The 14,399-nt window shown below is 49.2% G+C and overlaps 1 protein-coding gene across 1 annotated transcript; it reads right to left on the reverse strand.

Moving 5' to 3' along the window:
- Positions 1 to 1,694: 1,694 nt before the first annotated feature.
- Positions 1,695 to 13,639, reverse strand: ASB16 (ankyrin repeat and SOCS box containing 16). Its single transcript, XM_060255746.1, has 5 exons — positions 13,246 to 13,639; positions 8,947 to 9,214; positions 7,034 to 7,526; positions 4,358 to 4,471; positions 1,695 to 1,915 (listed from the first exon to the last, which is right to left on the reverse strand). Exons 1-5 carry the CDS (start codon positions 13,559 to 13,561, stop codon positions 1,730 to 1,732), a joined length of 1,377 nt encoding a protein of 458 aa, XP_060111729.1. The 5' UTR covers positions 13,562 to 13,639; the 3' UTR covers positions 1,695 to 1,729.
- Positions 13,640 to 14,399: the final 760 nt, after the last annotated feature.

Here is a 14,399-nt window from a genome sequence, read left to right on the forward strand (position 1 = left end):
TCCTTTCCCTTCCTCCCCCACAACAGACACCCTGTGAGGTAGATGAAGATATTGGATTTATATCCCGCCCTCCACTCCGAAGAGTCTCAGAGCGGCTCACAATCTCCTTTCCCTTCCTCCCCCACAACAGACACCCTGTGAGGTGGGTGGGGCTGGGGAGGGCTCTTACAGCAGCTGCCCTTTCAAGGACAACTCCTACGAGAGCTATGGCTGACCCAAGGCCATTCCAGCAGGTGCAAGTGGAGGAGTGGGGAATCAAACCCGGTTCTCCCAGATAATAGTCCGCACACTTAACCACTACACCAAACTGGCTCTCCAGCATAACATAAGCATGAGGTGCTGTGGGGAGAGATGATTTCAGGGGGCACCCACTGGATCAATTAAAAGCTCTGTCTTACAGACCCTGCGAAACTTAGATAAGTCCCGCAGGGCCCAGATCTCCAGTGGGAGCTCATTCCACCAGGTAGGGGCCCGGACCGAAAAAGCCCTGGCCCTCGTTGAAGCCAGTCAGATGTCCTTAGGCCCAGGGATCACGAGAAGACGTTGTGCAGCTGACCTCAGAACCAGGGCGGGGGGGGAGCTCATATGGGGAGAGGTGGTCCCGAAGATATGCAGGCCGCAGGCCATAAAGGGCCTTAAAGGTAAGGACCATTACACTTTATTGGTCTTAAAGATGGCTCCGGACTCAAACTTTGTTTTACCTTTTATTATTTTTCTGTTAGCTGAGATCCTCTAAAGCCCTTCATCTATCTATTATAAATCCTCCCAAGCCCGGCTGAGATTCAAGACAGCATCTTCTGCAAAGCGCATCCTGTCCCCAATGAGCTGTCGATTCTCTGTTTGCCGTGCTAGGTGGGTGGAATACAGCCGCGGGCGAACAAAGCCTTCAGCAGAAAGCCGTACGGTGATTCACGGGGGATATCGTTTCTCATTTCGTGCCACTTTCCATTTCTGTGTTGCCGCTGCAGCATCTCATAAGAGAACACAAGCAAGGCTTCTGAAGTTTTGAAAGCAGGAGATGAAATAATTCAAAGTGCAAAGTACACGTCGCTTCTGATAGGGAGACAAGCCCTGTGCAAGCGGCTTTCTAAAGAAGTATATTCCAGTGCCATTCGGGAAGAAGAAGGAGGAGGAGGAGGAGAAGGAGAAGAAGAAGGAGAAGGAGGAGGAGAAGAAGAAGCAGAAGAAGAAGGAGGAGGAGGAGAAGCAGAAGAAGAAGGAAGGGAGGAGAAGGAGAGGAAGAAGAAGAAAAAGGAGAAGAAGACTGCAGATTTTTACCCCACCCTTCTCTCTGAATCAGAGACTCAGAGCGGCTCACAATCTCCTATATCTTCTCCCCTCACAACAGACACCCTGTGAGGTGGGGGCAGATTTATACCCTGCCCTTCTCTCTGAATCAGAGACTCAGAGCGGCTCACAATCTCCTATTTCTTCTCCCCTCACAACAGACACCCTGTGAAGTGGGGGCAGATTTTTACCCCACCCTTCTCTCTGAATCAGAGACTCAGAGCAGCTTACAATCTGCTATATCTTCTCCCCCCACAACAGACACCCTGTGAGGTGTGTGGGGCTGAGAGGGCTCTCACAGCAGCTGCAAATGGAGGAGTGGGGAATCAAACCCGGTTCTCCCAGATAAGAGTCCACACACTTCATCACTACACCAAACTGGCTCTCTTCCTTCCACCCCTTCCTGTCTCCAGTTCTAGCAATCTCCTTCCTGTTCCCCATCTCATTTGAGGCAGCCCTCCAGTGGGAGATGCAGGTAGTCTTTCAGGGAAGAAGGCAGCTTCAACTCAGCAATGCCCAGGTGGCATCGCGTCCCCAACTGTTTCCGGACTGCCCAGCGAGTCAGATGTTGTAGGAGGCGCGGCTGGTTCACCAGCCGGAGGACTGAATCATAGAACCGTTGGTGCTTCTGTCAACATAGAAAGAACATCAAGTAAGAATCTGTACACACCATCACCACCACCACCCTGTGGAGAAAGCAAGCCCACAAACAGGCATCTTAGAGACAATAGTGGCGCTCCATGAAGGAGCACTCCCTTGGGCAATGTAGTTTCTCCTCTAGGAAGGATTGTCAACCTCCAAGCGATGCCTGGAAACCTTCCGACTACAGAAATCAGTTATCCTGGAGGAAACGGCTGTGTTAGAAGGTAGAAAGTGCCCACCACCCTATCAGCCAGCTAGGAGAAGGCATCTGTCTCTTTAAATTTATTTATTTATTTAGAATTTATATCCCGCCCTTCCCACAAGTGGCTCAGGGCGGCTTCCAGACTTCAGTTCTCCAAGTCAAGTCAGCTGGCAGCTTGGAGGATGCATTTAAAGTTAACGTTGCTTTCTTTCCACCCCTCCCTCCCCCCAAATCTATTTTCTTTCCTTCCTTCCTTCCTTCCTTCCTTCCTTCCTTCCTTCCTTCCTTCCTTCCTTCCTTCCTTCCTTCCTTCCTTCCTTCCTTCCTTCCTTCCTTCCTTCCTTCCTTCCTTCCTTCCTTCCTTCCCTCCCTCCCTCCCTCCCTCCCGCCTGCTCTCAAATATCTGATATTCATGTCTTGTGACTCTCAAGCATGTGATATTTATTCTATGTGGCTCTTATGTAAGCAAGTTTGGCCACCTTTGCTCTATGGTATTACATCCCGCTGAGGGTCCCTCCTCTCCCCAGCCTGCAGAAACTCCAGGAAGTGCAAGGATAAGTGGGAGGCATAAGGCTGTGGAATAAGTGGAAAATGCACTAAGTTTTTGAGAATAGAGAAGCCGGAAAGAGCTGATGTGCGAAACAGGACATTAGACCGGTTTTGCCAGTCGCTATACAGGCTGAGTGGAATAAAATTCGTGGATGTCAATTGGATTAATATTATTGCCTTTGGTGGAATATCACTAAGTTTGAATACGATCAATGTTGGGATTGAAATTTCTCCTTTTTGAAGCTATACCTGTGTGCGTGGGCACAGTGAGAACTTTATATTGGCATCAGGTCTTTTTGTGTAGAAAAGGCCCAGCAGGAACTCATTTGCATATTAGGCCACACTCCCTGGTGTCACCATTGTTTCACATAGGGCTTTTTAATGCAAAAAGCCCAGCAGGGGCTCATTTGCATATTAGGCCACACCCCTGATTAGCCTCTCTTATGTGACCCAGTTTAAAAAAGAACACGGACAAATTAATAAAACCGCAAAAGCCTCCCAACGGATGCTCCCTCTAAGCTGAGTTAATGCGAGCTAGCTCACAGTTTTTTAGCCTCCAGCTCACACATTTTTGTCTTAGCTCAGGGAAAAATGGCTCCAGAGCAAACTCATTTATGCAGCGGCTCACAACTTTAATGCCAGTAGCTCACAAAGTAGAATTTTTGCTCACAAGACTCCACAGCTTAGAGGGAGTATTGCTCCCAACCCACTTTTAGACTGGGAGTGAAGAGCCACACGCTGGGAAATGCCACTCAGTGGGAAACAGGCCCTGCCTGGCATGAAACCCCAGCTTTGTGCAACATGCTGATCAAAAACAGTATAACGGAAGACAGATAAGTTTGCCAACCTCTAGGTGGGGCCTGGAGATCTCCTGCTTTTACAACTGATCTCCAGCTAGCAGAGATCAGCTCCCCTGGAGAAAATGGCTGCTTTGAAGGGTGGGCTCTAGGGCATTGGACCATGCTGAGGCCCCTCCCCTCCCCAAACCCCACCCTTTCCCAGATCCACCCCCAAAGTCCCCAGGTATTTTCCAACCTAGACCTGGCAATCCTAGAAGACAACCATAATGGAAGACTCACACGTACCCTGCTCCGTATGATAGACTTAATTTCCTCTTGTGCTCTCAAAACACTTTGCCTATCTTATCTGTAAAAGGTAAAGGTAGTCCCCTGTGCAAGCACCAGTCATTTCCGACTCTGGGGTGACGTTGCTTTCACAACGTTTTCACGGCAGACTTTTTACCGGGTGGTTTGCCGTTGCCTTCCCCAGTCATCTACACTTTCCCCCCAGCAAGCTGGGTCCCCATTTTACCAACCTCGGAAGGATGGAAGGCTGAGGCAACCTTGAACCGGTTACCTGAACCCAGCTTCCGCCGGGATTGAACACAGGTCATGAGCAGAGAGCTCGGACCACAGTACTACAGCTTTACCACTCTGCACCACGGGGCTCCTTATCTTATCTGACTACCCCTCAAAAGACAGGTGGGCATTCCTCCCAGGTGACAGTACTACATGCTTGACAAATCCAACAGACCACAAGTGGCCTACCTTTACTCCCTACCTTATTTTTGCCGCAAATCTTGAATGGAATGCAGCTCTCACCTAGTGGGATAAGATGGCAAGGCCCGAAATTATAAATGCAGGAGGGTGAGGAGAGAATTGAAGCGTGAGGACTTACCCGCCATACGTCAGGGGGGACAGTTCCCACCCAGAAATCACAGGACAAGATTCGGTCATAGGAATTCAAAACAACTTCCATAACCTCAGGTGACAAAGCACAGAATTTCAGCATCTAAGGTCAAAAGTGCCAAGGAAAGAGACCGGGTGCATGCTTGAGTATCTCAGAAGACAAGAAAAAGTAAATATATAAAAGAATCCCATGCTAACCACCCCCCCCTTGCAGTCTTGAATACAATGTCCCAAAATAAATCCAATCTGCTAAAAAACAAAAATGCAAAAATCTGGGAATATTACAATTTTCAGGGAGGGAGATAACTATTCCAAGACTCATTATTCATCTGGGAGGTCAGTCAGTTACAGAACCTTTACTGGCATAACAACAACAGTATCAAAAGGAAGTAGGAAAAAAGGTAGTTAATTAAACATTCTAAGCAGACTTCTCTTATAAGCGCAGTAGTTTGCCACCACTTCAATGGTTTCAGCCTTATGTGAGGCTAGTAGAAGAATTGCAGATTTATACCCCGCCCTTCTCTATGAATCAGAGACTCAGAGCGGCTTACAGTCTCCTTTATCTTCTCCTCCCACAACAGACACTCTGTAAGGTGGGGACAGATTTATACCCCGCCCTTCTCTCTGAATCAGAGACTCAGAGCGGTTTACAATCTCCTATATCTTCTCCCCCCACAACAGACACCCTGTGAGGTGGGAGCAGATTTATATCCCGCCCTTCTCTCTGAATCAGAGACTCAGAGCAGCTTACAATCTCCTGTATCTTCTCCCCCCACAACAGACACCCTGTGAGGTGGGAGCAGATTTATACCCCGCCCTTCTCTCTGAATCAGAGACTCAGAGCGGCTCACAATCTCCTATATCTTCTCCCCTCACAACAGACACCCTGTGAGGTGGGTGGGGCCGAGAGGGCTCTCACAGTAGCTGTCCTTTCAAGGACAACTCCTATGAGAGCTATTGCTAACCCAAGGCCATTCCAGCAGATGCAAGTGGAGGAGTGGGGAATCAAACCCGGTTCTCCCAGATAAGAGTCCACGCACTTAACCACTACACCAAACTGGCTTACTATCTTTCTTGCATCAGATTTACCCTCCAGGGATTGCAATACAGGATCCAGATAAGATGTACGTAAATCACATTAGAATCAACAGGATAAAAGTACATGGTCTGTTCCTTCAGTTTCCTTTTGCCCACAGGGACAAAGCCTATCAAGGAATGGTATTTTTAAAACCTCCCATATAGCATGGCAGAAATGACAAATTTCCAGCTCTGAAGGTTGGGAAGAGAGGTTTGAAGGCATGAAACCAATTTCGCACTAGACCTTTAATCCTGGTTTAACTCTGTCCCCAAACTGACTTTCTACGCTAAAACCATCGAATCATAGAGTCATAAAGTTGGTGTCTCCGATTCTCGGATTCTAGTGTAGAAAGTCAGTTTGGGGACAGAGTTAAACCAGGATTAAAGGTCTAGTGCGAAATTCTTTTCCGCTGGTGAAAACAGAAGAGGAGGTTCACCTTTGACCACCAAAAGGCTCTGCTAAGGAACATGAACAAAAGCCATGTGGGACAGGGACTACAGTAAGTTGGGTTGTCAGATCCGACACAGGAAATATCTGGGGACTTTGAGGCTGAGCCAGAAGACACTGGGGGTGAAGCCAGGAGCAAGGTTGTGACAAGCACAATTGAACTCCAAAGGGAGTTCTGTCTGGCCATCACATTTAAAGGGAACGTGCTCCTTTTAAATGCCTTACCTCAACTGAAAATAATGGAGGATGGGGGCACCTTATTTTTGGGCTCATAGAATTGGATTCCCTGGTCCAATCTTTTTAAAACTTGGGTTTGGGGGGTTTTTTGAGGAGAGGCACCAGATATGCGAAAAATATGGTGCGTCTACCTCAAAAAACAGCCCCCCCGGAGCCCCAGATACCCACAGATTGATTCTCCATTATACCCTGTGGGGACCAGTCTCCATATATGCTAATTTTCTGCTCACCTATATGTATGGACTGATAATTTCCATTTCACCGTATCTCAAGAAGTGTCCATGCACTTGAAAGGTTATACCTTGAATAAAACTTTGTAGGTCTTTAAGTTGCCCACTGGCCTCAAATTTCCTGAGCAGTTGGGTTAGGACGGATAAAAGGAAGTCCTTCTTCATCCAAAGGGTGATTAACATGTGGAATTCACTGCCATAGGAGGTGGTGGCAGCTACAAGTATAGCCAGCCTCAAGAGGGGATTGGATAAACATATGGAGCAGAGATCCATCAGTGGCTATTAGCCATAGCATATTGATGGAACTCTCTGTCTGGGGCAAGTGCTGCTCTGTATTCTTGGTGCTTGGGAGGGACAACAGTGTGAGAACTTCTAGTGTCCTGGCCTCACTGATGGACCTCCTGATGGCACCTGAGTTTTTTGGCCACTGTGTGACACAGAACTTTGGACTGGATGGGCCACTGGCCTGATCCAACATGGCTTCTCTTATATTCTTAAACTTTATTTTGTTTCTCAAGACACTCTACCAGGTGCACAACCTTCCCCCACCCCGTCTACTAATACTGCAGAGACACTGACCCTTCCTCTTGAGGGATGCACAAAATATGACTAGCAGTCTCCTGAGGTGGTTGTCCCATGAGACATGAAGGAGAAGCAAGGATTCTGCCCCTACCTTGGGGTTGATAGGAGCTGCCCCGTGGTCAAGCAGAGTCAGTATGACCCTCTCCGGCTCCCCCTCCAAGTAATCTTCCACCGCTTGGAGGGCGCAATCCACAGGTGTGTATCCGGCGCAGTTGCTCACATTGACTTCTGCCCCGTGCTGCAGCAACAGCTCCACCAGGCGAGCATGGCAGTTGCTGCAAGCGTTGTGCAGAGGCGTGTGGTTCTTCCGGCCGGCGATCCGGACGTCGGCCCCAGCGTCCAACAACCGCTTGGCTACTCGGTAGTAGCGGCCAGAGTCCTCCGGTCTGTCTGCGCTAGCGCAGGCGGCGTTCAGGGCGGTCTCTCCCTCTCGGTTTCGGTGAGCGACGTTAGCCCCGTAGCAAAGGTAGAGCTTCGCATGGTCATCCAGGCCATGTTTCGCAGCCACGTGCAATGGGGAAGCACGGTGGTCTCTTGTGTGCTGGTTCACCAGAGCCCCGTACTCCAGGAGCAGCTGGGCACACCTAAGGGCACACAGGGAGTAGCAGGACAGTCTTCAGAATTTGGCAACATCATATACCAACCTATCCTTAGTTTCAGGGTTTTTTTTGTAGCAGGAACTCCTTTTAGGGTTGCCAATCCCCAGGTGGGGGCAGGGGATCCCCCGGTTTGGAGGCCCTCTCCCCACTTCAGGGTCATCAGAAAGAGGGGGGAGGGGAGGGAAATGTCTGCTGGGAACTCTGTTATTCCCTATGGAGATTTATTCCCATAGAAAATCATGGATAATTGATCCGTGGGTATCTGGAGCTCTGGGGGGAGGCTGTCTTTTGGGGTAGAGGCACCAAATTTTCAGTATAGCATCTAGTGCCTCTCCCCAAAATACCCCCCAAGTTTCAAAAAGATTGGACCAGGGGGTCCAAATCTATGAGCCCAAAAAGAAGGTGCCCTTATCCTTCATTATTTCCTATGGAAGGAAGGCATTGAAAAGGTGTGCCGTCCCTTTAAATGTGAGGGCCAGAACTCCCTCTGGAGTCCAATGATGCTTGTCACAGCCTTGATCTTGTCTCCACCCTTAATGTCTCCTGGCTCCACCCCCAAAGTCTCCTGGCTCCACCCTCAAAGTCCCCAGATATTTTTTAAATAGGACTTGGCAACCCTATTGCCAAGTCCCCTGCAGCCTTCATGGGGGAGTGTTTTTGCGCATGCAGATGTCACTCGCAAGTGATGTCATCGCGCCGGCGACGTCTTAAGTGACGCACGTTTGGCCACCCCTGCAGTAGAATCTTTTGCCACGGACTTGGCTATGTTCCTGCGACTCTAGAGGCCAAAGAAGCCTGGGTAGCTCAGGCTAGTCTGATCTCATGAGGTCTTAGAAGCTAAGTAGGGTCCAAAAAGAGAGACCTCCCAGCAATACCAGGATTACTACACAGAGAAAGGTGATGGCAAATTACTCCTGAACATTTCTTGCCCAGAAAACACTCCAGGATCGTTGTTAGTCAGCTGTGACTTGATGAGGAAAAAAGGAAGACAAATAACTTCCTTTCTGGGCTTTTCTTGTAGCAGGAACTCCTTTGCATATTAGGCCACACACCCCGATGTAGCCAATCCTCCAAGAACTTACAGAGCTGTTACTACGGGGCCTACTGTAAGCTCCAGGAGGATTGGCTACATCAGGGTGGTTTGCCATTGCCTTCCCCGGTCATCTACACTTCCCCCCCCCCAGCAAGCTTGGGACTCATTTTGCTGACCTCGGAAGGATGAAAGGCTGAGTCAACCTGGAGCCGGCTACCTGAACCCAGCTTCCGCCGGGATCGAACTCAGGTCATGAGCAGAGCTTGGACTGCTGGACTGCAGCTGACCGCTCTGCGCCATGGGGGTCCTTAAACCATGAGATGCCTTTACCTTCTGTATCCCCCCCCCCCAAAAAAAACATTCCAAACATACGGCAAAGTCTCCTGGGTGGTGCATAGGTGCAGCGGTGCCAAGCCTTCTTCTGAAAGAATGTTCGGATTGGCACCAAAGCCCAGGAGCAGGCGGGTACACTCTGCCCGGTGGTTGGCGCAGCTCTCGTGAAGAGCGGCTCGCCCCCCAACCATGGCATCCACCTGAGCGCCTTGTAGCAGCAGGTGCTTCACGCAGTCCCGGTAGCCCCGAGCAGCCGTGATGCTCAGTGGAGAGGTGTGCTTCTTCTGGGGGGTCAGCACCCACATCCCTGCAGAATCAAGGAAGGGGAAGGCAGGAGAGGAACCAAAATGGTTGTATTTATTCTGTGTATTCATTGTATTTCTTCTATGCACCACTTCTCCAGAAACTGCTCAGCGTGGCTTAGAACAAAGCATTCAAAACTGAAACAGCAAACCCAGCCAGGAACAAAACTGTCTCTGCCCAGAAGTCATCAAACTCTCAAATATATAAACAGAGAAAACAGTATAAATCAGGGTGGCCAAACTTGCTTACATCAGATATTTGAGAGAAGGAAGGCAGGAAGGCAAGAAGGCAAGAAGGCAGGAAGGCAGGAAGGCAGGAAGGCAGGAAGGCAGGAAGGCAGGAAGGCAGGAAGGCAGGAAGGCAGGAAGGAAGGCAGGAAGGCAGGAAGGAAGGAAGGAAGGAAGGAAGGAAGGAAGGAAGGAAGGAAGGAAGGAAGGAAGGAAGGAAGGAAGGAAGGAAGGAAGGAAGGAAATAGATGGGAGGGAGAAGTGGAAAGAAAGTAGCTTTAACTGTAAAGCATTCTCTAAGCCAGTTTGGTGTAGTGGTTAAGTACGTGGACTCTTATCTGGGAGAACCGGGTTTGATTCCCCACTCCTCCACCTGCACCTGCTGGAATGGCCTTGAGTTAGCCATAGCTCTGGCAGAGGTTGTCCTTGAAAGGGCAGCTGCTGGGAGAGCTCTCTTAGCTCCACCCACCTCACAGGGTGTCTGTTGTGGGGGGAGAAGATATAGGAGATTGTAAGCCGCTCTGAGTCTCTGATTCAGAGAGAAGGGCGGGGTATAAATCTGCAGTCTTCTTCTTCTTCTAAGCCTCTGGCTGGCTTTATAGAGACAAATGCCCTTCCCAAGCTAGCTGACGTGGCGGTGGGGGCTTCAAGAGCCACACAATATGTGTGAAAGAGCCACATGTGGCTCCCAAGTCGCAGTTTGGCAACCTCTGGTATAAACATACAGCAAAACCACCATAAAACAAGCAGAATACAGCCCATGGAATCCATAAAAGATATTAAAATAACCAGCCTAGTGAAGCAGGGTTCTTGGCCTGCAACCAAAATGTCAGTGGAGGAGACATACTGTAAGTCAAGGTTCCCCAACATGATGCCTACAGGTGCCAACCAACTAGTGTTTTTAGAAAGTGGGTTTAGTCAAATGGGGCTTCTACGCACCAGGGCTTCTGATTGGCTATTGGCGATTTGATTGGCTTTGCAGATATTCGGCAATGGCTGCCACCACAGCACAAATACCTTCACTGTGTGCCTGAAGGTCAGCTGCGGCGACCATTTTGTGGCTAGCGCCTCCTCCTGTGGCGGCCATTTTGTGGCTGTGCCCACGACGTTGTGTCAGAAGTCCAAAGGTGCCTGCAGTTTCAAAAAGGTTGGGGTCCCCTGCATCAGGCAAAGCTCCAGGGAGACGGCATTCCAAAGGCAGGGTGCCACTGCTGAGACTTTGGGGGTGGAGCCAGGAGACATTAAGGGCGGAGACAAGATCAAGGCTGTGACAAGCATAATTGGACTCCAAAGGGAGTTCTGGCCCTCACATTTAAAGGGGCGGCACACCTTTTCAATTCCTTCCTTCCATAGGAAATAATGAAGGATAGGGGCACCTTCTTTTGGGGCTCATAGATTTGGACCCCCTGGTCCAATCTTTTTGAAACTTGGTGGGTATTTTGGGGAGAGGCAGTAAATGCTATACTGAAAATTTGGTGCCTCTACCCCAAAAGACAGCCTCCCCCCAGAGCCCCAGATAACCACGGATCAATTATCCATGATTTTCTATGGGAATAAATCTCCATAGGGAATAATAGAGTTCCCAGCAGGCATTTCCCTCCCCCCCCACCACCACTTTCTGATGACCCTGAAGCGGGGGGAGGGCCTCCAAACCGGGGGATCCCCTGCCCCCACCTGGGGATTGGCAACCCTACTCTGTCTTCATGTAAGTTCCCCACTGGCCAGCTGATCAGCAGCTGGGCGACAGGGCCTGCCCTTGCAACCCTAATCTTCAACGGGGGGGAGTGTCCACCCCCAGGTAGCTGGTTCCATTGTTACACTATTTTTAGGAACAGGAGGTCTCTACTGATGTTCCCCCAAATTCCATCCTTCTCTAACTTAAGCTCACTAGATCTAGTCTTGCCCTGTGGAGAAGCTCAGAACGAGAGACGGCCGTCTTTCCTGCCATAGCCCTCCAATGTATTTGAAGGGGGCAATCACGTCTCAGTCTTCTCTTCTAATTGTACCCATTTCCTTCAACATTTTCTGATAGGGCCTCTTTCCCGATCCCCAACCATTTTCTTTGCCCTTTCCCTGAAAATGCTCTAGTTGCAACTTTCCTAAAGTGTAGCTCACCGCATCAGACACAAGTGAAGCCTCACTAGCACTGAATAGAGCAGAACTAGTCCTTCTTGTGATTTGGATACTAAGCAGACCTCAGATTCAGCAGGAGCTCACAGAAGCGCAGCTCCTGAACCTTTCTGACAGTTCCCCCTCTTCCTCCCCACCTACCTTGTCCATTGAACAGCAGGTGCAGCTGCATAACAATCCCTGGATTAGGAGAGCGGGCAGCCAGCCAGCCACTGGAGCTTTGGCACACCCCCAGCAGCCCTCATTAACCCCTGGAGAAACCCACTCCACCCTTTCTCCACTTCTTATGTGATTTTGGGCGGTGGGTGGCTTGCTGGCCTTTTGACTGGTGGAGGCAGCCCAGGAGAGCCCCAGGCAAGCGAGGCCTGCTTGGGATAGCTGGATTTCTAGCCAGCTCATGCAGGCTTCGCTTGCCCAGGGCTACCTTTCTTGCATTGGATTGCTTGTGGCTGGGGGGGGCATATGCTAATGAGCTATGCTAATGAGCTCCACCACCTGTTTTACTACAAAACAATCCCTGATACATAGACCGTTTTCGCACATAGCTTACCTCGAAGTCACAATCCTGTTCCCTCCGCAGCGTCTGGTCGGATTTCCCACCATCTGCGCCGAAGTTACAGGAAGTGCCGCAGCTTTTGCGTAGCAAATGTAAACCGCTAAAACTCAGTTTACTTTTGCTATGCAAAAGCCGCGGCACTTCCTGTAACTCCAGCGCAGATGGTGGGAAATCCGACAGACGCTGTGGAGGGAACAGGATTGTGACTACGAGGTAAGCTGTGTGCGAAAACAGTATGTTTACTAATGCCACCTAATTTAAATCCTGTCACAATGAGTAAAATCTCTAGGGTCTCAAGTCCAGATTGTTGGAGGAATTGTAAAACTAAAGGCTCCCCATATCATATGTGGTGGGAATGTCCCACAGTGTCAAACTTTTGGAATGAAGAGGTAGAGCAAATAAAATGTATTCGATCTAACCATTCCAGTAGATTTTAAACTTATTTTATTTGATATCTGGCCTGATAAATTGGTGAGTAAAGATCAGAAATCTTTAATCTCGACAACGCTGGCAATAGCTCGTATGACGATTGCTAAAAATTGGAAACTCCCCCTCACACCCCTACGATTGAAATGTGGTATGATAAGTTATGGGACCAGTATGTAATGGGTAGGACAATGGATAACCCTTTATTCGAAAAGGATGCTAATTTGGCTATAGATTACGATTTGCTTTGGGCCCCAGTTTTGGAATTCTTTGGGAATATTTCCTTTTTGCCCAATAGAATAAACTGTAGGCTTTTTCTGAATTCTTAATACCTAGCATATCACGTTTTGTTTTTGTAAATTGTTCGTTATATGCATTCAACGATCTAAATTGTACTCTTGCGTGTTGGATTTGTATTTCTGTTCTTTGTTTTCCCTATGTTCCCTGTGTTCCCCTTGCGTTGGATTGGATTAAATAAAATAAAATAACAGTTAAACAACAAACAACAACTAATGCCACCTAAAACTGCATTCTCATCTCTGAACCCGCCATCAGGCGGCTGACTCACGTTCCGCTCGTAACTGATCACAATCCTAAAGCCCTGTTCTATGAAGGCCGCTTGCCAAGCCAGACCAGCCGGAATTAAGCAAAACAATGCAAGCCACGTTCGTCCCGCTCTTGAGCACTTGATCTTACCCAACTCAGCAGACCACACCAGCTCCTCGCTGATCGTCTCCACGATCATGTCAGCCGTGGTTTCATCCTTAAAGATACTTTGGACACTTGGCAGATCTCCTGTGTAGAGGGCATTGTGAACGGCAGGATCTCGGCAATACTGGGTACGGCGGGAGGCCCTGGGGAGAGAAAAGGTGCTTCTAGGAGCCAACTGGTACCTCCGGTTCGCGGACTGCCGGGACGCTGCCCTCCGCCGATCTTCCCATTCCAGCATTTCCCGTTGCAAGCGGAGAGAGCGCAGAGTGGAAGAGGTGAACACAAATGTGTCCTTTGACATGTTTCTAAGCAAGAAGGCAGCCCAGATTCCTATCGTCCCGGCAGCCTAAATGCACCCCTCTCGACACCCTCGCAAAGACACACATGTGCTGGTTCAGGAGAACCCAGCCTAGCCTGGCCTATAAATAGACAGGAATATTTTTATCTGGCAGCACAAATATCCTGCAGCGTCACCTTCCTTCCTGGATTTCAGAGCATTCAACGTGCTGGCGGGTCAGTGGGAGAAAGCAAAGCCCAGGGAGGTTAAGGAAAGGCAGGCAGATTCCTTCACCCAAACAGAGTTCTTCTGTCCCTCACCTCAGAAGGCCCAGCTGCTGTCGAGAGACCAAGGCATACCAGTTAGGCTTTTATCAAAAACCACAACATGTGTGGCCTTAAAAGGGCTTCCAAGTTTTTCCTCAACTTTATGCAGTCCTTTTTGAGCAAGGAAACTTTCCCCGGGGAATTTTGTTGAAGGGTTAATGGTATGTTGTGGTGTAGTGGTTAATTTGCTCGCCTTGAGAGAGAGAGACAGTGTGGTATAGTAGTTATGAGTGGTGGACTCTAATCTGGAGACCCAGGTTTAGGGGTTTCTAACTCAGAAAATATCTGGGGATTTGGGGGGTGGAGCCAGGAGAGTTTGGGGGGTAGAGCCAGGAGACTTTCCCATTCCCCAAATAAATACATAAAAATACAGCAGTGCAGTTCCCCTGAATGCAGCCTTCATTTCCTGATACCCAAGCAGCCCACGTCCCTGTACACTTTCTCTGTCTCTCTCCCCACCGCACACACACAGAAAGAGAGAGCAACCAAAATAAAGAGTCTGTGATCCCACACTTGTGTGGTCTCACTGGGGCAAT

The sequence above is a fragment of the Heteronotia binoei genome, chromosome 15 (genome assembly GCF_032191835.1).
Source record: "Heteronotia binoei isolate CCM8104 ecotype False Entrance Well chromosome 15, APGP_CSIRO_Hbin_v1, whole genome shotgun sequence".
Classification (NCBI taxonomy): Eukaryota; Metazoa; Chordata; class Lepidosauria; order Squamata; family Gekkonidae; genus Heteronotia; species Heteronotia binoei.

Excerpts from the sequence above, each read along its gene's own strand:
- ASB16 (XM_060255746.1), bottom strand. The coding sequence starts at position 13,561 with ATGTCAAAGGACACATTTGTGTTCACCTCTTCCACTCTGCGCTCTCTC. Across the intron at positions 7,527-8,946 it reads ACCACCCAGGAGACTTTGCC|GTGTGCCCAGCTGCTCCTGG; the intron begins GTATGTTTGGAA and ends GTGTGCCCTTAG. Across the intron at positions 1,916-4,357 it reads TCCCCCCTGACGTATGGCGG|AAGCACCAACGGTTCTATGA; the intron begins GTAAGTCCTCAC and ends CTATGTTGACAG.